Source organism: Lepisma saccharinum, chromosome 2 (assembly GCF_977018435.1).
Source record: "Lepisma saccharinum chromosome 2, izLepSacc3.1, whole genome shotgun sequence".
NCBI lineage: Eukaryota > Metazoa > Arthropoda > Insecta > Zygentoma > Lepismatidae > Lepisma > Lepisma saccharinum.
In genome coordinates this window covers 127675423-127698795 of record NC_139230.1, presented here as the reverse complement: position 1 = coordinate 127698795, position 23373 = coordinate 127675423, and the positions used below count along the sequence as shown (strand labels likewise).

Sequence of the window (23373 nt, the reverse complement as noted above, 5' to 3'; positions counted from 1 at the left end):
TCTGTCGCCACCCTGTATTATTATTATTATTATTATTATTATTATTATTATTATTATTATTATTATTATTATATATATATATATAAAGTAAAGTAAAGTGCTCCCCTGTGCTTATATGTACCTTGGATGCACTATAAGCAGTGATATGAGCTGCAAACAAGAAGTGAAAATGATAATTGCAATAGCAAAAGAAGCTTTCAATAGAAGAAAAAATGTTTTTTGTGGACCCATGGACATAGGTCTAAGGAAGAGATTAGTGAAATGTTTTGTGTGGAGTGTAGCACTATATGGTGCAGAAACCTGGACGTTGAGAAGAAATGAAGAGAAATGACTCGGAGCTTTTAAAATGTGGACATGGCGAAAAATGGAGCATGTAAAATGGACGGACAAGGTAAGAAAGGAAGCCGTACTGAAAAGAGTCGGTGAAAAAAGATCTATACTGGAGACCATCAAGAAGAGAAAAAGAAACTGGTTAGGACACTGTCTAAGAAGGAACTGCCTGCTAAGGGATGCCTTGGAGGGAATGGTTGAAGGAAGAAAAGTCCGTGGAAGAAAGAGATATCAGCTTATGGATGATATTAAATTAACTGGGTAGTATGATATTATGAAGCATAAGGCAGAGAATAGGGAAAGCTGGAGATTGCAGTGAAAAACCTGCCAATTAGGCAGAAAACAATGAATGAATGAATGAATATATATATGTGTGTGTAGGGTCAAGTGCCCATATTTCGGATAGGTTCCTAATTTCGGATACCAAGAAATTTCCACCTTAGAACAGCAGCGCCGAAGTGCAAATAGTGCCAACTAACACACCACTTCGTCCCCCAGTTGTACCCTTGTGCATGACCTTGAGCAATGTTTCTTTAGTGTGTGGCTGATATTTCTGACTTTTCCAGAATTTTGATGTAATATTTCACCATACAAACTTAAGGCCTACAACTTGAAGGTTAGTATTTACTCACTGTCTAAATTTTATATAATCTTGAGAGATTCAGCAAACATTTTTACGTAGTTTCAGTCACATTATTTCAGAGGGGGAATGCACAGAATCGCCATATTGAATATGCGACTGGGTTGCCTAATTTTGGATGCTACACGGGTACCTAATTTCGACTATCCGAAATTGTGCACCCTTTTCAAACACTCATGATGTGTTATTTATTTCACAGATGACTGGGCAAAAAAGGAAAAACTGGTCCCAAGAAGCAATGAAAAATGCTATCGAAGCTGCGAAGGGAAAAAAAATGGGATTTCTAAAAGCATCTTAAGTATTTAAAGTTCCAAAATCCACTCTTTTGATTATGTAAAGAGTAAAAATGTTGATGAGCGATTGTCATCATCAATTGGCCAGAAGTGTGCACTTGGCAGTGAGCTAGAAGAGGAATTTACAGAATATTGCAAGGTGATGGATGAATGTTTCTATGGAATAAGAAGACGTGACAACCGAATATTAGCGTACCAGCTTGCAGTGCGAAATAATATTAAACATCCATTCTCGGCAACGAACGGTTAGCTGGAAAGAATTGGTTGCGATGCTTTTTAAAAAGGCATCATATACACTCATTCAGAAAGCCAGAGCTGATTTCATTAAGTAGGGTTAAGAATTTCACCAAAGAAAGTATCTCTGCACTTTTTTATATTCTTCGAGAAGAACTGCAAAAGGTGACATTTAATCCCACAAAAGCTTTTAATGTTGACGAAACTGAAATTTGTGTAGTTCAGGGTACTCTGTCTCAATTCCTGAGTATCAAAGGCAAGAGGCAACTAGCTTGACTGTCTTCAGCAGAGAGAGGTTCGTTAATCACAATTGTGACGTGCATGAGTGCATCAGGAACGTTTGTCCCTCCACTGATCATATTCCCATGTGCCAGGATGAAGCCTGAGCTGCTGATTGGAACGCCATCAGTCTGTCATCCGTCTGGGTGGATACAAACCCACATTTTTACTCAGTGGTTTGAACATTTTATTCGAGCAGTCAAGCCATCAAACGAAGATTCGGTAGTTCTTATTTTAGACGGGCGCTATTCCCATATAAGAAACTTAGACATAGTTTTGCTAGGAAGACAACATGGAGTCCACATTGTGTGCCTCCCATCACATTCAAGCCACAAATTGCAAACCCTCGATGTTAGTTTCATGGGTCCCTTCAAAAAGCACTATTCACAGGAAATAGATTTGTGACTTGATAACCACAGATTCAAAGCAGTGTCAATGTTTCAAATTGGTGAAATATTCGACAAGACATATGTGAAGGCAGCAAACATGCAAACTGCTATGAACAGTTTCAAGAAATGTGGAATATCAGCATTTGACCCCACAGTTTTTAGTGACACTGATTTCTTACCAGAACAGCTGGCTAGTGGAGGAAATATAAATCAAGAGGAAATCTCTGATATTGAATCTCCTGCACATGTCTCGCCTTTCAACCTTCGGCCTCCACCAACATTGCCTTGCTCCTCCAAGATCAGTAGACAACCTGGCAAAGCAGCTGTGATTACTGCATCTCCTTATCAGAAGGAACTAGTTGAAAAAAATGATCAAACAAGCGAAACAAGCAGCAATAAGAAATTGAAATGTAAGAGAAATATTTTCAGAGAAGAGAAAAATGACGAAGGAAAGAGAAAGAAGAAACTAGCTGTCTCAAAAAGATCGAGAAAAAGCAAGCCAAAATCGATTGATAAGGATTCATCCTCGGATGACGGAAGTGTCTCCAAAGAATCTATCCACCTCGTTGTGTGAATACTGTCAGTGATAAAGACAACATAAATTGATTTCATGATATTTTTCAATATGTAAGAACATACACGTCCTTTCTATACAATCAGTTGATTTCATTTCAGAGCGAAAAGTATTTTAGGTCATTTTTAATAATTTCAAGGTCATTCTATAGGTCATTTTTAGGTCATCAACATCCACGCCCTAGTGATGACTAAATTATGTTTCCTATCTGGTTTCTGCATCTGTCACGTGGTATTTGATTGTCTGCTGCTGGTGAGATAGTTGTCTGAAATTTAAGGCATAAAACTCTTGGAACAAATCAACGTTCTTACCATGAATTTGGACAAAAAATTCGTCAAACACTTTTTGCCTTCCCGAATCGCAAGTATTCTTGAAAATTATTCATCATACTTAAGTTTTCCATTTTGTTCACTATTAATATGTTCGGTTAACATAATTTCTGACTACATGTTATAACCAAGCATCTAAATCTTTCATCCCAGTGTTTTTCGTCTACTAAAGGGAATTGAGGTACAGTTGACTACTCTCTGCTGGTGCTCAAGAGCTATGTTGCCATGTTAATGAGTTCTGACCTTAGAAATATTTCAAGGTGGTCAGATAACATTTGGAGAAGTGTACCATCATAGACACAACTCAAAGTTTACAAATTCTGTGTTTTGTCAGCTATATTCATCTATGTGGTCATCTATGATCAGGGTGGTTAAATTCATGATTTTTATTTAAAAAATAATTTTTGTTGATATTTTAAAATGAAATTGGATTTTTTTATTTTAAATCGATTTTTTTTAAAAAAAATAACGCTTAAAATTGCTTGCATAGTTTTTGGCACCATGCATATATATATATATGTTTTTATAAAAAGGCTTTTCTAGTAAATGGCCCAGTAAAATATTTAAACAGTTTAATTAAAGCAAAAAAAATATACGTAAACATACATTTTTCTGTTTCTGATACTGTAACTACCGTGCATTCATTTCGATCTGCAGCCAAGAGATCGGGAGAAGCGTGGCGGGCGGCGCTGACGGAGATGCCGACATTTGCGGCCTGTAATGCCCGCTTATTTTTATAGACATATGCAGACATTTATATAAATATTGCAAAACGATCACTAACCTGTGTTATAACACGCAAAAGTTCTTCTGTAATTCATCCAAGTTCTGCTCTTATATACACAAAAAAATACGCTTTAGAAACGATGTTAAGAGCCACAGATAATAAAACATTTTAATCATAGTTTTGACCAGTAACGTCCTGCTTAAGTTTATATCGTTGAAAGAGTTTTGTGCCGATGGGGATCGTTTGGAGGTTTTGAATGTGCAACACTGTATCAAGATTATGCTGTAGAAGAAACCGTTAAAAGTCAATAGTGTTCGTGAGCTTCCTTGCAATCCGAAATCTCCAAGCTCGAGTTTTTTGTTCCTTCGCGACTAGATGAAGACAGAGTTGTAAATATAGTGGCGAGCAATGTACACCAAGAGCGTGTTAATTTCGTACTGTGCGCAAGAGTGTTATTCTTGGTTACATGCAGTTACTTGTTTGTGGTATTGTAGTGTGTATGTGTGACGTGTCAGTGAGACGATTGGAATGCCAGCCGCAAGATTCACGTTAGAACAAAGATTGTTTTATGTATGACACGTACCTATGTGAGAACAAACTCGTGTCGAGACATGTGTAGGTAATTTGTACAGAAATTCCCATGCATTTCAACTCCACACAGAGATACGGTTAGACATCTTGTCCTTAAATTACGAGAAACTGGATCGTTAAATTTTAAAACACCTAAGCAAAAACGACGGATTCTAACCGAAGCAAAACTCGATGATATTGGTGCAGCGTTAGAACGTTCTCCAAACAAACCTCTACGTCGTGTTTCACAAGAGGTGGGCGTGTCAAAATCATCGGCACATACAGTCACTAAGCTACTAAAATTAAAACCATACTCTTATAACACAGGTTAGTGCTCGTTTTGCAATATTTATATAAATGTCTGCATATGTCCATAAAAATAAGCGGGCATTTCAGGCCGCAAATGTCGGCATCTCCGTCAGTGCCGCCTGCCACGTTTCTCCCGATCTCTCGGCTGCAGATCGAAATGGACGCACGGTACTATAGAAATATTTGTTGAGTTTGTTAATGAAACTTATAATAATTTCAGTAACTTTTTTTCCAGTGAAACTAAAACATTCTGGATGTTCTCTATAACTGTAACTTAAAATATTAACTTAAATATTTTTATAGTCTTTGTACAGTGTCTCTCAAAAGTTTTAGAACAACGACATTTTAAACTAGGCAACCCAATATACACAAGGCGTTGGTGGGTAGCATGTAGAGTTAGGCTCAATTTCAGGGTTGCCACATGCACAATAAATATTTATAAAATACAGGAAAGAAATAAAAACAAGTATTAGTGTATAAGAGTATTAAAAATATCACTATTATATCGCAAGTGACAAAATTCTTTCTGAAAGAGAAAGAATAGGTTTTCTAGTATTTCATCGCTGATGAGTCTACAGAAAGGAAAAGAGATGAGAGAAAACGAGAGGTGACAAAGTACAGGGGAAAGAGAAAGTGAAAGGAGAAGAGGAAAAGTAGAGGAGAGAAGAAAGAGAGGATAGACGAGGAGAGGAGATGTAGTGAGGAGAATGGAAAAATATTCTAGGAGAGATGAGGAAAATCGAGCAAAGAAGAGAAAAGAGAAGGAAAACGAGCTGAGAGAAGAGTGGAGAGTAGAGTAAAGGAGAGAAAAGATAAGAACGAAAAGAAGAGGAGAAATGTGTGTGGAGTCAGAAATCTAAGACAGGAAAGGAGATACGAGGAGTGGAGATGAGTGGGATGGAGATAAGATGCGAGAAAAGTAGGGAAGGCGATATGAGATACAAACAGAGCGAGCAGAAGGAGGGGAGAGGAGAAGGAGAAGAGAAGAACAGAAGGGACTGAAGAGAAGAGGTAATTGCAGAAAATATCGTCTCAGCGTCAAGAATTGATGCATTGGTCAAATTATCGACATGAAACATTCAATAACATTTTGAAATGTATTGGAGAATGTATTAGATCAGTGCGAAATGCCTTTTGGCATAGTTCAGAGCAAGGTAAAATCTTCCATGTAAGATCTTTGATTTTACCTGCGATTATACCACTAAAAACATGAATGTAATTTTAATATTTATAAGAATTATCCAATTTTTGTCCATTCTCGGGTCGTTGAAATGGAGATTTCGTCATTTAATATTTCCCCTCCCCCCATCGTTAATTCCAAACTAAATCATTCCGTTTCACATGGCGTGGACAATGAACACAATGGGATAAGTCTTACGAAAATTTTCTGCCACCGGAAGGGTTTGAACCTACGACCATCAGATTGACAGTCCTGAACCGTAAACACTACCCTACAAGTTTTCGCTCCTCAAAGTAAGTAGAAGGAGCTGACCAATGTGAAATGTAGATGCAACTATCCTCCTACATGTAATGTGCAAACAATACTTTTTGGAACAAAGAAAACAAAGGTAGTACAACTCAGTGAGAACGTTTAATGGAGTATTGCACATGATGAGAACTTTTCATTCGATATTTAAGGAGGTATCCTTGCATTGAACTCGAGTGGGAAAAGGGGTAAAATTAGTATGTCCTGAATTGCCACAAATATAAATAGTTATTTCATTAATATTTGTCAATGTCTTTGAAGCAATACACAATTATCGTTAGAGTATCATAATTCACGATCTTATACATGAAAATATCCCTTTGAACGTGTGTCAATTCATTTATTTTTTTTATAAATTCCATTTGCAGAACAATGTAGCCACTATACACTGCAATTACAAATAATGTTACCATGCTCTTGTTTAGAATAAAAAGATAATTTAAAAAAAGAACACCTCCTAAGGAGGATCGAACCTGGGACTGCAATCGATGCTTTCAAGAACTCTAACCAATACACCATGCAATTGCCTTCGATTGAAACAACAGTTCTTAATTATTCTCTTGCGTCAATATTGTAAACGTTATCCTGCAAAAAGAAAATCAATACTCTGATATAGCTCTGTACTTCTAGAATTACTCTATACACATGCATTTGAAATTTAACTCTGAACTTATTTCTTCGTTGTTAGTATTTCTAAGCTTTTGAATATATTTTATTTGTAATTTTATAACGGTTACATGAACATCTACGAAATAGTGCCTTATAATAACCTCAGGTTGACCAAGTTGCCAATATAAACAAATGGAATACAGATTGTCTTCAAGCTTACATTGTTAAAAAGGAGTAGATACAGAAGGTCGTTTCACGTCCGTGGTAACAAAGTTAGAACCTACCTCACCTTAAGAAAATCCATGACGCCACCAGCAGTGGTGCTCCACGTGATACCCCTGTCTTGCAGCAATGGCCCTGCAGTGGAGTTTCCATTGGAGGAGACTGCGTTGAAGAACACATTGGTCCAAACGATTCCATTCCTGATGACAAGCTTTCCAAAGACCCTCAATTGTGAGGGGCCATCTGCTTCCCAAGGCTTGTTTCAACAACGGAAACCCACAGAAATCCATGGGAGAGCCATCGGGGGATTTCACAGGATTGTCTGTAAAGGGGAATGCATGAATGCACGTTTCACGTGCCATCCGATCCACGTATGCCTGCGTGGACTTGGCCGTATGACTGGATACCTTGTTCTGGTGGATGACAACGTGAGATGTGTCGCTGCCATAGAGAGAAGGGATAATATGTCTGTAAAGTGGATCCAAAATATTCGTCTGGTAATAGGCTGCATTTATTTTAGCCTTTTTGTCCACTCTGCGCAGTGGAAGTTTGCCGTTATAGCAGTAACCACCAACAACCATGAACCTATGTGGAAAACTTTCAGCACATTAACATACCTACTCAGATCGACCTCTTGCATCACATGGACGATAGTAGATGGCCCTTTTATATCACATCCCGAGAGATACACCCATGCTTCATCCCGGGACACCACATACTTCCAGCGGTCCCCAGCCAGATAGCGTTCGTAGAGCTTCCGACTGTTGGTCTTCCTCTCCTGGACATGTGAGGCACACAGCTTATGAACTTGAGCCTTGTGCTTCCGAAAAGTTGTAAATCTTGGGCTATAATGCGATTTACAGTTGCAGGGGAACATTGCACTGCCTGTGCAATCACTCTTTGCATTACAGGGTTTTCACGTCACACCAAGGATCTCACTTTCCGCACAACATCGGGGGAATGCTTGGGCTTCCGATATGTCTGAGGCCCACTTTGACAGGTTCCAGAAACAGGTACGGTGCAAGCTTTATGGCGATTGAACACTGCGTTGATGCCCTTCTTTGACACATGGAAGGCTTTCGTCTGGCACTGTTTAATTATCTGGCTATAACTATAACCAACGTCGGAAAGGGCACAGATGTACCCCTCCGAAAAGACTGAAATTTTTGGTGCCATATAAACACTCACTCACACACCAACCGTCTTCTTTGCAAGTCAACACACAGTACTTTCATCATATCGGCTCTGGCTGTTCTGTGCTGTGCCTATGTGCTGCTCCCTGGTGATCGAAATCGTTACCATCGACGTGAAACAACCTTCTGTACAAGTATTACTATCCCATTACTTATTCAATAAGGTTTCTTGGTTGTCAGAAATTATCACTTAAACTATTGCATGTTGAGCTAGTGCCCACCTAGCCGCCTCTGATGAAATCTATCATTCTTCAGATTCTCTTTAAAATTCGACTCTGGTAACTTGTAACTTGCTGGGTGCAGACACTGTGCATCGACGCACAGTGTATTGCGATAAGAAGTGGCCTTGAATAGCGTGAGTGAGTCACTTTGAACGCGAGCAAGCTATGCTACCAAGATTGTCTGCCTTTGAAAACCAAGTAATTTTTTTCACCGTTTCCGAACGCGATTGCTATTGTAGAAGTATATATTCTCTCAAAAGAGCAAGATAGAAAATTAGACCAATGTTCTCCCGTCGCTTAAAACCAAACATTATCTATTAAACGAAAAGTTTACGATTGTCAATAAACATATCTGAGCATAAAGTGGATGTAAATAATAAATTTAATACAAAGATTCTCCAAAATTTTTCTCCCACTGTCTACGTCAGGCCAGTACCCATGGGGGGGGGGGGGGGGCATGGGGGCATGCCCCTTTCGAACCCTGAAATATTTAAATGTGAACCTACAGCCTGTATCAACAACTACGAAAATAACATTGTCGAGTTTAGAAATGTGTAAAAATTTCAATTTTGTTCTTACATAATTGAATCTGTTACTTGCGCAAAAGTCTTCAGGCTGCAATATTGGATGGTTTTAGTTTTATAATGCAAGGCTAGCAGACGTCCGATTCACCAATTTAGTCAGGACAGTGCGTTACATTCAATCCCTGACCCGACTTTTTCGAACTGCAATCGTGATGCGAGAATGTCTCTTTATTATTGTTAATTTCTTAACTCACAATTATACATGTTCCTTATTGTAATAATAATTCCTAGTATGCAACATTTAATATATTTAATATATTATTTTCTAAACATAGAATTATCATGACTTTTCAATGGCGCTCACACTATTTGAACCATTTTCTAATATCTGTGTCTCTTTCTCTCTCTCATATATATATACATTTGGGTCTGGCCCCTCCCTCAAAGAAATTCTGCATACGGGCCTGGTCTACGTCAATGATGGAAATGCAAGCAATATTTTTATTTATATTTAACCCAATTAAAGGAATGTGGAAGAATTTAAAAGAAATAAGAAAGAGTAGAACTACTGTTGCTCTACTTTAAAAATTGTTGTTCTTCGAGGAAGAAAAATAAGAAGGATTTACTCCAGCACCTTAACACAGTGTCCCACGAGACTCTCTTGACTATTACTGTCAAATGTGAAGTACTTTTATGAATAAAATTTTCCGCCTCTTTACGTTTAACGTCATGCAGATTTGGGAGTTCGCAAATGGTGTAATTATTTCGTGTTACCTTACGGAACAGCAAATACATTTCATAAGACTGTTCTGAACACCAGACTTGCATCAGTAAACAAGCATTTCGTCTGTTGCAGTGTCACAGGAAAAGAACACTGTCCTGCAATGTTCAAGCCTCTAGATATTTTTCATTAATAATGTCTAATCACAATAATAAGTTAGAAGAAAGAACTCGCATTTTTACAACTACCAATATTCTCGTTTTTCTTTGTCAGTTCGAAAATTATTTCTTGAAGATATCTGCGATACTACAAGAAAGCAATCCAAAATTAAAGTAAAATTTCACTACATGTATACCCAACATCATTTACAATATTGGAGAGACAGAATACTTAAAAATTGTTGCTTCAATCGAAGGAAAGGGCGTGTGAGATGCGGTCCCAGTTTCGATCCCCCTTAGGAGGTGTTCTTTTTTAAATTCTCTTTTTATTATAAACAAGAGCATGGTAACATTATTTGTAACAGCAGTGTATAGTAGCTACATTGTTCTGCAAATGGAATTAATAAAAAAATAAATGAATTGACACACGTTTAACGGGATATTTTTATATATAAGATCGTGAATTATGATACTCTAACGATAATTGTGTACTGCTTCAAAGACATTGACAAATATTAATGAAATAACTATTTATATTTGTGGCAATTCAGGACATACTAATTTTACCCCTTTTCCCACTCGAGTTCAGTGCAAGGATACCTCCACAAATATCGAATGAAAAGTTCTCATCATGCAATTCTCCATTAAATGTTTTCACTGAGTTGTACTACCTTCGTTTTCTTTGTTCCAAACAAGTATTGTTTGCACATTACATGTAGGAGGAGAGTTGCATCTACATTTCACATTGGTCAGTTCCTTCTACTTACTTTCAGGAGCGAAAACTTGTAGGGTAGTGTTTACGGTTCAGGACTGTCAATCTGATGGTCGTAGGTTCAAACCCTTCCAGTGACAGAAAATTTCCGTAAGTTCTAGACCTATCCCATTGTGTTCATTGTCCACGACATGTGAAACGGAAAGATTCTGTTTGGAATTAACGATGTGGGGAGGGGAAATATTAATTACAAAATCTCCATTTCAACAACCCGAGAAGTGGACAAAAATTGGATAATGGACAAAAATTGGATAATTCTTATTAATATTAAAATTACATTCATGTTTCTAGTGGAATAATAGCAGGTAAAATCAAAGATCTTACATGGAAGATTTTACCTTGCTCTGAACTATGCCAAAAGGCATTTCGCACTGATCTAATACATTCTCCAATACATTTCAAAATGTTATTGAATGTTTCATGTCAATAATTTGACCAATGCATCAATTCTTGATGCTGAGACGATATTTTCTGCAATTACCTATCCTTTTCAGTCCCTTCTGTTCTTCTCTTCTCCTTCTCCTCCCCCCTCCTTCTGCTCGCTCTGTTTGTATCTCATATCGCCTTCCCTACTTTTCTCGCATCTTATCTCCATCCCACTCATCTCCACTCCTCGTATCTCCTTTCCTGTCTTAGATTTCTGACTCCACACACATTTCTCCTCTTCTTTTCGTTCTTATCTTTTCTCTCCTTTACTCTACTCTCCACTCTTCTCTCAGCTCGTTTTCCTTCTCTTTTCTCTTCTTTGCTCCATTTTCCTCACCTCTCCTAGAATATTTTTCCATTCTCCTCACTACATCTCCTCTCCTCACCTATCCTCTCTTTCTTCTCTCTTCTCCTTTCGCTTTCTCTTTCCCCTGTACTTTGTCACCTCTCGTTTTCTCTCATCTCTTTTCCTTTCTGTAGACTCATCAGCGATGAAATACTAGAAAACCTATTCTTTCTCTTTCAGAAAGAATTTTGTCACTTGCGTGATATTTTTAATACTCTTATACACTAATACTTGTTTTTATTTCTTTCCTGTATTTTATAAATATTTATTGTGCATGTGGCAACCCTGAAATTGAGCCTAACTCTACACGCAACCCAAAAACTCCTTGTGTATATTGGGTTGCCTAGTTTAAAATGTTGTTGTCCTAAAACTTTTGAGAGACACTGTACCTGAATTTTGGAGATTTTTTAATTATAGTTCGAAAAAATATCAGCTGCCATGTTAATTTACAGTTTAATGATATTGACACTATTTATGGTTTAACGTGATTAGTATTTTGCATACTTTTTTACACAAAATGTTTGCTATTTTTGCCCATAAAATTATTGAATTTTAAATCAAGAGAAATCCTGTGTTTACATTTCCTTTTTTTTTTAGCTTCACACCATCAGTACATATATTTTATTTCCTGTATTTTCCTATCTTACAACCTAATAATCACCATTAAATGATTACGAGAGTAATGTACTTTCACCAAAAGTGTTTCTGATATGTACAAAATCCTTATATACATTATTCTATAGCAGGGTTGCTACAAACAAGCAGAAATGAAATTCCCTGACTTTTCCAGGTTTTCCAGGACAAAATTTACATTTTTCCCTGACAATTAAAAATTAAACTAAATCAATGTTTTTGCAAATGGAAATAATAAATTCATACAGACCACGTATGGTTTTGCTAAGTACCAATACTATCTCCTATGAAATTGACTTAATTTCTCTATTCTCTATGATTTGAATTCAAACGGCAAAATAGTGAATTTGGAAAATTATTACAATTCACAAGCTAGGGAAGGATTATGGAATTTTGTCATACACAGTAAGTTTAAAATAAAATACTTGATTATTTTTAAAGTTACGACTAAATGAGATAAGAGTGAAGACTGATTGATTAAGAAATACAATTTGTAATTTATCAGTCTCCTTATACATTCTTGGTATTATATGTTGATATTTTCACTGAGGTTTGGAACGCTCTGCTTGCAAGAACCATGAGTGCGTACTCATTTTTCAATGCATAAAGCTACTTCTCTCTTCTCTGTAAAGCAAACAACTTAACTCTTGCACATAAGTGAAACAATTGAACCGAACAAAATAAAGTGTCATATTTCCTTACATTATCGATGGGATTTCTGCTTCAGTACAGTATATCCAAGTGAAGTACTGTGAAACTGACAACATGTAGTTACACCATTAATGCTGACGAAAAGGGTATGTAGGTATTAGAAATTTAACGCAAGGAATTTATTTATAGAATTGCATTGTATAGGTACCTGATTTAGCTAACTACACAATAAAACAGGAACACTCTAATAATAAAAGCTTCTGAAAGTTCTGAAAGCATCCTGAAAACAGCTCCAATGTTGACTATACATAGCACAAGTGGTCGGAGAGCGACACACACACATGCAGGTAGGAAGAAGTGGCATGTAGCTGTAATCTGGTACAGTTGCAATGCATATGTTTTAGGACAGTTCTAGGTTAAAGATTGCAGCTCTCATACAGTCTCCCACCGACTGCGATGTAGTATACATTGCACGCTCAGAATTTGGCACAGAGCCACCAGCGATCGTGTGAGTTGTGCAGACTGGACATCATGAGTGATAGTATAGTCAGACGATGGTGCAGACAATTCACGGACGGTCAATCGAATGTGCACAATCCCATACAGCTGAGTACACATGGGCCCTTTGCATCAATTCAGATGAGAGATCTTGGACCACTCTCTATACAGCCTTGGCCTTCAATGTACAGACTTTCATCTCTTTGTTTAACTGAAGAGGTTTCTGGCAGGGCAAGGATTTAACAGCTACACTGTGGTAGAGATAGTTCCAGTCTTTGCTGTCAGAAACATATACCATGGGCATACAAAATTTAGTGCCATGCTATGACAAATGCCAGAACAACGGTGGTGATCATGCCGAAAATTAGGTTAGGACTCACTGTTACTAATGCAATAAATTACAACTAATATTCATGTTTTATTTATGCCTAATCGGTAGGGACCTTGATATTTTTTTTTTTTCAAATTGGTGTATTTTCTTATTTTTTACTATTAGGTGTTATTTTTCCCAAAATTCACATTTTCATTTTAGCGCATTTTCTGGCAAATATCTGAAATTATACCTTCATGGTGTTTTTAAACTACTGTTTCAAATTGTAAGTCACATGGCTTACGCCTCTTCGTGAGAGTTTGGTATCTTGAAAGTTATTTTGGGAAAGTTACTTTCCATACACCTTCTTTAATTTGAAGGTAAGGATTTTAGATAATGGAATTTTCCCCGTATATACTGAAGGGTGCATAATGACCATAAGTGGCGACGCACCCAAAAAATTAAAATCAATTAATCTCACGTGACAGATACAGATATATTATGGCACCAAAAATTGGCATTATCTTTTCTTGACTTGTTAGTGTTAAGTTTTCCAAATTTCGCGTTTTTGTTTTAGAACATTTATCTGCCAAATATAAAAAAACTTAATACTCCATTGTGCTTTTAAACTATTAATTTAAATTGTAGGTCACATGGTCTACATATTTTCGTGACAGTTTGATATGTTGGAAAAGATTTTTGAGGTAGTAAAAGTAAAGTGCTCCCCTGCACTTTTCCATGAAGGTGTATACACCTTCATGGTGTATAGAGTTAGGGCCCCACACTTTCTTGATCCTGGCTGAAGGTGGGGGTGATATGATCAGCACCACGCTCCTGGCTACCTTTATCCCTCAAAGTTTCTTCAAGGTACCAGCTTCAAATGATGCTCGGTGGGCACCGGAGCAGTTTGAATAGGTGGAAAACATCCCAGTTATCCCCCACAGGGGATTGACCCTGGGTCTCTCGCATAGTAGTCAGATGCCCTAATGACTGAGCTCCATTATTACTCGCTCGATAAATGCCGATAGTGTGCACTTAGCTTGGTAATTCAAAACATTTCTCGTGCGACAAATATGAAGAAGTGGCTCTCGTGTGACCGTAGATACGCACTCGATCTCTTGTTAGAACCATGCCACTTTGCTCTGTGATGCAAATGGTTTTGATAGAAGTTGAAAAAATCGTGGGAAATAAATGATTTAATGTGGCTGTCGGAATTATTCCACGTACGCATAACTCTATAGTTTACTCTTGAGTAAAATGTTGGAAAACTTGCATGTTCTATGTACATAAACATGGCCTAGAAAAGACAAAAATGTTGGATTTCATGGAATTTTTTGTTGTAACAGGACATTTTTAAAAAAATCGCTAAAAACGCAAACAATTCGCATTTTATGCCAAATTTGCATTTTTCAATATTTCGAACGGGCAAAAAATCTGTCATCACTGCACATTCTTAAACATAGCTTCGCAGCAATTATCATTTTTCACGGTTTTGGCCTACTAATTGGAAATTACTTTCTTGGCCACCCCTTGTATAAATCAGTAGATGGAAAGTGAAAATTTAGCAGGGCTGGCAGAGAAAATTCAATTCTTGAAGAAAGCGATATGCTGTTATGATTGAATGATTCGAGCAAATATGATATTAAAATGTTTATGTCTTTATTATTAGTATTTTATTTCATAATATTGGACAGTAACCTTACTCAGTGAGAGATTAATGACCATCTCTCATGAGTTTAAACAGACAGGGCAGAGAGTGGCATTAATTTCATTGCAATACTAGTGTTGCACTAAATTTGTGGTTGAGAGCATGCACTTGCCAATTCTTATAACGTTCAACAATGCAGATTTATATTTCACTATTTTGTGATATTATTCAATATACTGTATATCCCGTTTTGTTGGATTCTTCTTGATATCTAAGAATAGTGCAATGTCATTGTAAACGTTTGTTAACTTGTGCAAAACCAGTAATACGTCAGGATGATGAAAGAAAACCTTTGTAAGCACTGCTACATTAAATAAGGTGAAGTGAGCCAGAAGAGTAACAAAATTCCAGCAGCATATTTGCAGTCTAAAGCTCTTCTTGCTTATGCATGCGATTTTTGTTGTATGTTGCAGTCCATGCAATTTCTGTTGCATGTTGTAGTGAGATACTTTGTCGGGTGGAATATTCGACAAAAATAGTATGTATCAATGGAACCTATTTGTTTCCATGTTCCTTCAGTTTGACCAACAAAATGCCTTACTACGACATCCAACAACTATCGGACGGCACCACCTGCTCTTATCCCCTCCATCTCTTGACAAGTCCCCTTACTACTCCCATAAGGACAAGAAAAAATGATAATTCAATACATTTTCCATGTAATATTTCGAGGCCTAACCTTTACTCCCGAGATGATACCATATGGTATCATCAGATTAAGGTCGTACTGACCCGATGATACCATATGGTATCATGGTGCTGATTACGAAATAAGTGTGGTTTTTGGACCTTCATACTCTTATGTTTGGGTGGAAACTCTGAAACAGGTCTGGAGCAAGCCTGGGAAATTCATATTGACGACCAAACCCCCCCCCCCCCCCCTCTCTGCAACATATCCATGCCACATTTCCGAACAGACTTTCACATTTTGGCTCATTATTAAACCTGTGTGGCACCCAGAAGCATGAAACATATTTCAATCTCGTGGGAACGTCCATTCTTTGAAGAGAATACTAAAGTTCACACCTTCCCCCCAAAATAGCGGGAGAAGAGGGGGCAAACTCCAGATTTTTTATTTTTTTCCCATTGAAATTCGGGGGACGTGCCCCGTCAGTCCGGTGTTCTGAATTGTACTAAAGAGTGATTCTAAAGGTAGGCTACAAACGAAAACCAGATACCTCCCATCAAATAGAGACGAAAGTGCCCCTTCCACTTTGCCAAGAGATGCCTCCGTGACGAGCTAGGCAACGCCGAAAACGTGTGAAAATGAACTTCACACGACTGTACAGACAGTACCAGTGAAGATAGAAAGGCGGAACAAAAGAAGTCAAAAGGAATACCAAAGTAGCCCATCCAAAAAACACCAGGCGGCAGCTGCGCAACGCATGCGCATGGGATTCCAAAAAGGAAATAGGAGTGTCCCGTAAGACAAATGAAGGGAAAGGGTAGCGATCGACAACGGTAGGGACAAAAGAAGCAATGAAGCATGAAGTAACAATTGCACAGCGGGAAACAAACACCATGACTGAAGCAGTGCAGTCGAGAATAGTAGTGCGGGGTTGCAGAACCATGGGAGGATGACGTAGGATGAAGAAACACACAGAGAATGCAAGCAAAGTGGTCCGTGACACTCGACAGGCAAGAGACGCGTACATGGTTTGGGGCAGAAATGGCGGTGCTGGAGGTGCAGCAAATGGAGAGTCCCCAAACACAGTGGGGAGACACTGCAGCAAGAACAAAGCACGGTGCAACAAAAGAGAGAGAGGACCGAATGGGGAAAGGTACCTGCCAAGGAGACATCAAATGCGGGACGAGGGATTCCCAATAGCAGCACCGAGGGGATGTAACACAGAGGTCCTGCGCCAGCAGGACAAACACAGCAACTACGGGCACAGGAGGTTTATTGCCACGCAAAGGTGCCCTTACAGATAGTAATAGTAAGTAGTACGTAGTCGTACCCCGGACTGACGTTGTTACAAAAGTTGCTCAAATTGACGACCACCACATTCAATGCAGGAATTGCAGTGTCGCAGTACATTCTGGCGAACCCTGTCAAAAATCCCTGGCATGGTACACACATCGGCCGATGCTGCAAGTATCCGTGCTACCAATGTTTCCTGGTCAGACGAGTGTTTTCACATGGCCCCACAAGAAGAAATCCATTGGTGTGAGGTAAAGAATGGGCGGGACAGGTGATGGGGCCCGCTCTGCCGATCCAGAGCTGTGGGTAGGTACGGTGCAAAAGGGTTCGCACTGTGCCATCAAAATGTGCAGGCGCTCCATCCAATTGAAACCACATGCAATGTCACACGTTGAGGGGTACATCTTCTAGCAGCTCTGGAAGGACTGATGCAAGAAATGTGCGATAGAGGCAGCCCTTTAAATGTGGCGGCAGCAGGTATGGACGAATAATCTGTTCATCGATGATACCTGCCCAGATATTCACTGCAAACTGAGTCTGATGGTGCACCTCGACTGCTTCATGTGAATTTTCATAATCCCACACATGGCTGTTTCGGCAATTGAAGATGCCCTCATGGGTGAATGATGCCTTGTCCAAGAAAGGCACATGGCGCAAAATACGGGGATCGTCGGTACAAAAATGCAACAGTCGTTGACAGAATTCTACATGCCGTGGGTAATCCCCAGCCCGCAACGTGTGGACTCACTGTGGATGATAGGGATACAGCAGATCATCATGAAGGACACACCACACTGTCGACTGTGATACTCCCACTGCACGTGCAATGCTACGGGTGCTAGTGGACGGTGTGTCATCCACGTGAGCAAGTACATCCTCCTTGACCCCTGCGGTGCGTACATGTCTTGGGTGACCGACATGATGGACTGCACGTAACACACCCGATTCACCAAGGGTACGGTGCATGTTCGAAAACAACCTGCTGTCGGGGTGTCGCCTGTCCAGATACTGTTCGCGATACAGGCATGCAGCTGCTCGACCATTGCCATCTGCAAGGCCGTAGACAAAATGCATGCCCCTCAGTTCTACAAATGTGTAGCGTTCCATGGTATGGTGAGGACAGTGCCAATTATGTACTCCAGTGCACAGGTGGCACACACACACACACACACACACACTGGTCAGAACAACTTTGAAACAACGTACTCAACTGTTGAATGTCAAGCACACCACCACCGCACCAGCTCTTTCACTGACATGATCCCTGAGGCTGCACTTCCAATCTGGCACTGTGTACAAAGTACAGACACCTGCAGCCCACACGTCTGCACGGCGCTGTGGTACAATCAGCTGAAGTTCCCGAGCCACCCGTGCCTGTGCTCTTCACTACCTGACCACTGCCGTCAGGTGGGGCCATGTACTCTGGGGGCTTGTCATCATGGAACACATGTAGCGTCCTTCATTTTTGCCCCATTCACCCACAAAACGTACTTCGTCCATCTTGCTTGAGCCGACGGGGAGCACTACGTACAATTGTGTGGTATTTGTGTACACTAATGTGAGGTGACCCAGCAGGTAAACAGATGTGCATACCCTCACATAGCTTCATTCCACAGCTGTCCCACGCATTGTGTCTGTCCAGCCATTCTGGGCCCGGTCTCACACGCACACGGCAGTGTGCGGATGCTGTGGTGTGAGGCCACGGTTGGTTTCAGAGCGGAAGGCTGCGGCCGAGGAGGGACTCAAGTTGTTCGGGTGGGGTTGGGCTCGGAAGCAAGCATCTGCATCAGGTCTGGGGATGGTGGAAGTGGTGATCGGGCTGGACACTTTCCGACCTCGTCCATTGGTGTCATCCACCATACGGAGTGGTGGGGTCCGTACAACACTCCAGCAGCCTTTTGCCCCCTCCCACACAGCGATGTGCCTCTGGCTTCATTTCTAAGAGGCTGATTGGGCCCCATCACGGCGTTTGTAACAATGTCTGTATGGGGTACGTGGTCCTATCTGTACGTTCACCTTTCATTAGCAATAACCTTCTGTGGCCGTAGTTGCTGTGTTTGTCCTGCTGGCGCACGACCTCTATGTTACATGCTATGGGGAATCCCTCGTCCCGCATCTGATGTCTCCTTGGCAGGTACCATTCCCCGTCCGGTCCTCTTTCTCTTTTGTTGCACCGTGCTTTGTTCTTGCTGCAGTGTGTCCCCACTGTGTTTGGAGACTCCCCATGCGCTGCATTGCCAGCGCCGCCATTTCTGCCCCAAACAATGTACGCGTCTCTTGCCTGTCGAATGTCACAGACCACTGTCATCAGTGTGTTTCTTCGTCCTACGTCATCCTCCCATGGTTCTGTAACCCCGCACTACTTTTCTCAACTGCACTGCTTCAGTCATGGTGTTTGTTTCCCGCTGTGCAATTGTTACTTCATGCTTCATTGCTTCTTTTGTTCCTACCGTTGTCGATCGCTACCCTTTCCCTTCACTTGTCTTATGGGACACTCCTATTTCCTTTGTGGAACCCCATGCACATGCATTGCGCAGCTGTCGCCTGGTGTTTTTCAGATGGGTGACTTTGGTGTTCCTTTTGACTTCTTTTATTCCGTCTTTCTATCTTCACTTGTACTGGCTGTACAGCGGTGTGAAGTTCATTTTCACATGTTTTCGGCATTGTCTAGCTCCTCACGGAGGCATCTCTCAGCAAAGTGGGAGGGGCACTTTCGTCTCTATTTCATGGGAGGTGTCTGTGGTTTTTGTTTGTACCCTACCTTTAGAATCATACATATATACGAATAAAAAAAAAAGAGAAAAAAAGTCAATGAAGACGAAATTAGACTTTTCTTTTTTTAATATCAACTGATTTATATCATGATTTAAATCGTGTTTAAATCAACCTGATTTAAATCAATCCACTCTGTCTATGATGGATTCATTGTGATTGCAAGGTTACTTATTTTCTCTAATTTCTCACATATGGCTCATAGTTTTTTTACAATTATTGTATGTATATATTTAAAGTAGAAATATGTAGTTTCTGTGTGTATAGTTTTGTTTATGCACTACCATGTCAGCAATATACTTGAGAACAAAAAGTTTTACAACAATACCCTGTGTGCATAAGCAACTGAAATTATGAACTGCATGCTTAAGATGACTGGGTGTGGAAATAAACATGTAAAGAGATTTTAAATGTTAACTCACCTTCAGACATACTACAGCATCTTCCCATGATGACTTCTTCCTTTTCCAAGGTCCAAATTCTGTCCAAGCCTCTTCCAATGCCAAAGCGTAAACTGGCATTTTATCAGGATTTTTTATGTTTTTCATCTGAGAAAGAAAATCCAATTTCAATCATGTACTAAATCTTCAGGAATAAAAAAGTATCCAATATTTCTTTCTCTTTTTAAACAGAATGCTCATGAGATCAATCAACTTATGAAATAAATAAAACAATCTACTATTATCTGACCTAATACACTTCTCCACAACTTTTTCATGTCCACTGATATGTACTGACTTGAGGCAAATAGTAGGCATTACTCATAGGAATGCAACTTCTTATTTTTTTTATTTCAAAGAACTGGTCAATATATTAAAGTGATCAAAAATATCATATTAGCAGAAATCATAATATATAGTTCAACAGAAGGAAAATGTGGAGGAAAAGAGTCTAAAGTTACGCAGCTTAAATACAACATTGGGAGTTAGGTCTGTGGAAGGCACAGTGAAAACTTTAGGCTCAATATATCATTTTTAAGTACACGATTACCTCATCCTTGATGTAATTCCCTCAAGTAGAAAAAGAGATAATATTTTCAGGAACCCACTTCCACAGCAACATTCAACATTTCAAAAAATTATGTCACTTCCCAGCAAAATAAATTATGACCATTTTTATATTATTATTTGCTGTTGTTCAATTGAGCCCCAGTGGCCAGGAAAAGAGGTCCCGTTTGGGCAATTGGATTATCATCTGTCTACACAATGTATGGGAGGAAACTTTTCACTGTATATTTGGCCTAACATTGTGATGTACTACAGGGTGTCCCACGAATGGCGCAACTGGGAATTAAGAGTGGCGTTACTTTGTAACCGAAACCTGTACATACATAAGTCATACACCAAATGTTAGCCCTGTCCAAGTAGATATTTTTAAAAATAGAAACAACAAACGGGGTGCAGTGTTGTTCATGCAGTGTTGCCAAATGTAAGTGAAAGTGCAAATTTATTTTTCCACAAAGCATGGAAAATTGCATGTCAAACATTCGTACGGAAATTTGGACGTCAATTTCCACCTTGGGTAGGTGGACTATTTCGCCATCTATAGTTCAGAGAAGAAAACCGATCGTTTTCGCGTTTTTTGAAGGATAATACTAGGAATATTGTCTGGTCCAGATGCTCGGTGGGAAGAACACAAACACATACCTACATGCCCTCTCCTTCCTCACTAACCCTCTTCCAGCTATCTGAATCTGCCGTGTGCTCTGTCTTTCAACACTTTGATATTTTTCTTGTTACATATTTAGTTCCTCAAGCACGGAGCATACGGAAAGTTGGGGAGAATGTCTGTCCCCAGGTGGTTGAAGCTTACACTGGCATGGTTCCCACTGCATCTGACTCATATGTTTGCCGAGGTCGGAAGAGAACCAAGAGAATCGACTCCCCTGTTGTTTCAACAATGCTTCACGGGAGGTATACCAAAATGGATTTCAGTTTAAATGTATAAACTAATCATTAAGTTCACAAACAAGATGGTTAAATGCTTGATATTACTTCAATTAGAAGCAGCGAAGTTAAAGATAAAAGAGGAATGTCTGGCAACCCTAGATCCGCAGCGGCTGACACCTTCCTGGCACATTGGTCAAACTTGATCACAATGTTAAAGCATACACATAATACTTTGCGTTGTGATTGAAAGAAAAAAGTGACCTTTTCCTTTGAATGAGTTGCTTGATACGCTTTTCAAAATGTGAGCAGATATCGTGACCATGATAATGAAAATATTCTTGAATGCATTTGCATTTGCAAATACCGTCCTACGAATTTCCTACAAATGATTCTTTAGTGAAATAAAAATAATAATAATAACAAAAATATGACATTCTGCGGACTAAAATATACAGCTTATTGCAAAGTATGGTTGAATGCAGTGGCGCAACCATGGTACGGTCAGGGGGCATTGCCCCTTAGACGGAAATAAATTACAGGGAAGGGAAAGCAGGCAAGAGGGGGCAAACATTGAAGTAAGAAGTAGGAATAACAAAATCTAAGAGTAGTTTGACGAAAACGGATATTTAAGATGTAATTAATTTTAGGGAAAACTGACATCGAATATCAACTGTCGTCTTTAAATCATACGACTGTCTCTTTCATGAGACGACAAACTCATGCAGGAACAAGCTTCCAATTTTATACAAGAATTTCTATCTTTCTCTTCATCGCTTTTAATTATATATGATATCTACTATTTCATATGTAATTTCTAAGTGTGTGCTAGTACAGTCACGGACACTTCTGTGTTGTAATGGTCTAATTTACTTTCAATGGAATTGCTACAATGTAGAAGTGTCCGAGACTGTACATGATTACACTTACATACAGACTTCAAATTTGCATATTTTGTTATCTGGTAGGCATTTCTTGATTTTTCATTACATTTCTTTGCCTTTAAATAGAATTGTGTATGCATGCTTACTGATTTTCATCTGACACTACAGACACTGACACTCTTTCCCCCAAGGGCATCTGCAGGGAGGGCAAATAAGGGTAATTTTTCGCTTCAAATTCAAAATTTACACTAATAAGTCGATCTAAATTATCAATTTTTACCTAAAATTTGGTAATTTGTTTTTTGCGGTACGCTCGTACCATTATGTATTTGTTGGAGTCACTAGTACTGGCACAATGTTAAAAGTAAATAATATTTTGGGAAGCCTCCCCGATAGCGCAGTTGTTGCATCGTTTCCTTGTAATCAAGGGGTCCCAGGTTCGATATCCGGTGGAGGCACATAGTGTTTTGGATCCCATTTTAAACTGTAGGTCCAGTTTCGATTAGCCTTACTGTGCATAAAAGTGGAGTTAAGAACAATAATAATAATAATAATAATAATATTTTGTAAGTGTTTACGACCTGATAAACTGATATTGTTTTTGGTTTGAGAAAACATAGATAGTGACAACTTTGTACCTCATTTTGACCACAGCAGAATTTATACATATTGCTTATTAATTGTCACTTATCAATTGTTAACAAATACCAGACATGTAGGTGGGCACCCCCCTTGATTTCAAATTTTATAAAATAAAA

General features: G+C 39.1%; 1 protein-coding gene across 2 annotated transcripts in view; it reads right to left on the bottom strand.

Moving 5' to 3' along the window:
- The window catches only part of LOC145984493 (histone-lysine N-methyltransferase NSD2-like), a 514670-nt gene that overhangs the window by 164109 nt on the left and 327188 nt on the right, over window positions 1-23373 (bottom strand). For both annotated transcript variants that reach the window (XM_083118148.1, XM_083118150.1), the window contains exon 9: window positions 20268-20393. In XM_083118148.1, the coding sequence (XP_082974274.1) occupies window positions 20268-20393 (126 nt within the window). The remainder of the gene's footprint in view (window positions 1-20267; window positions 20394-23373) is intronic.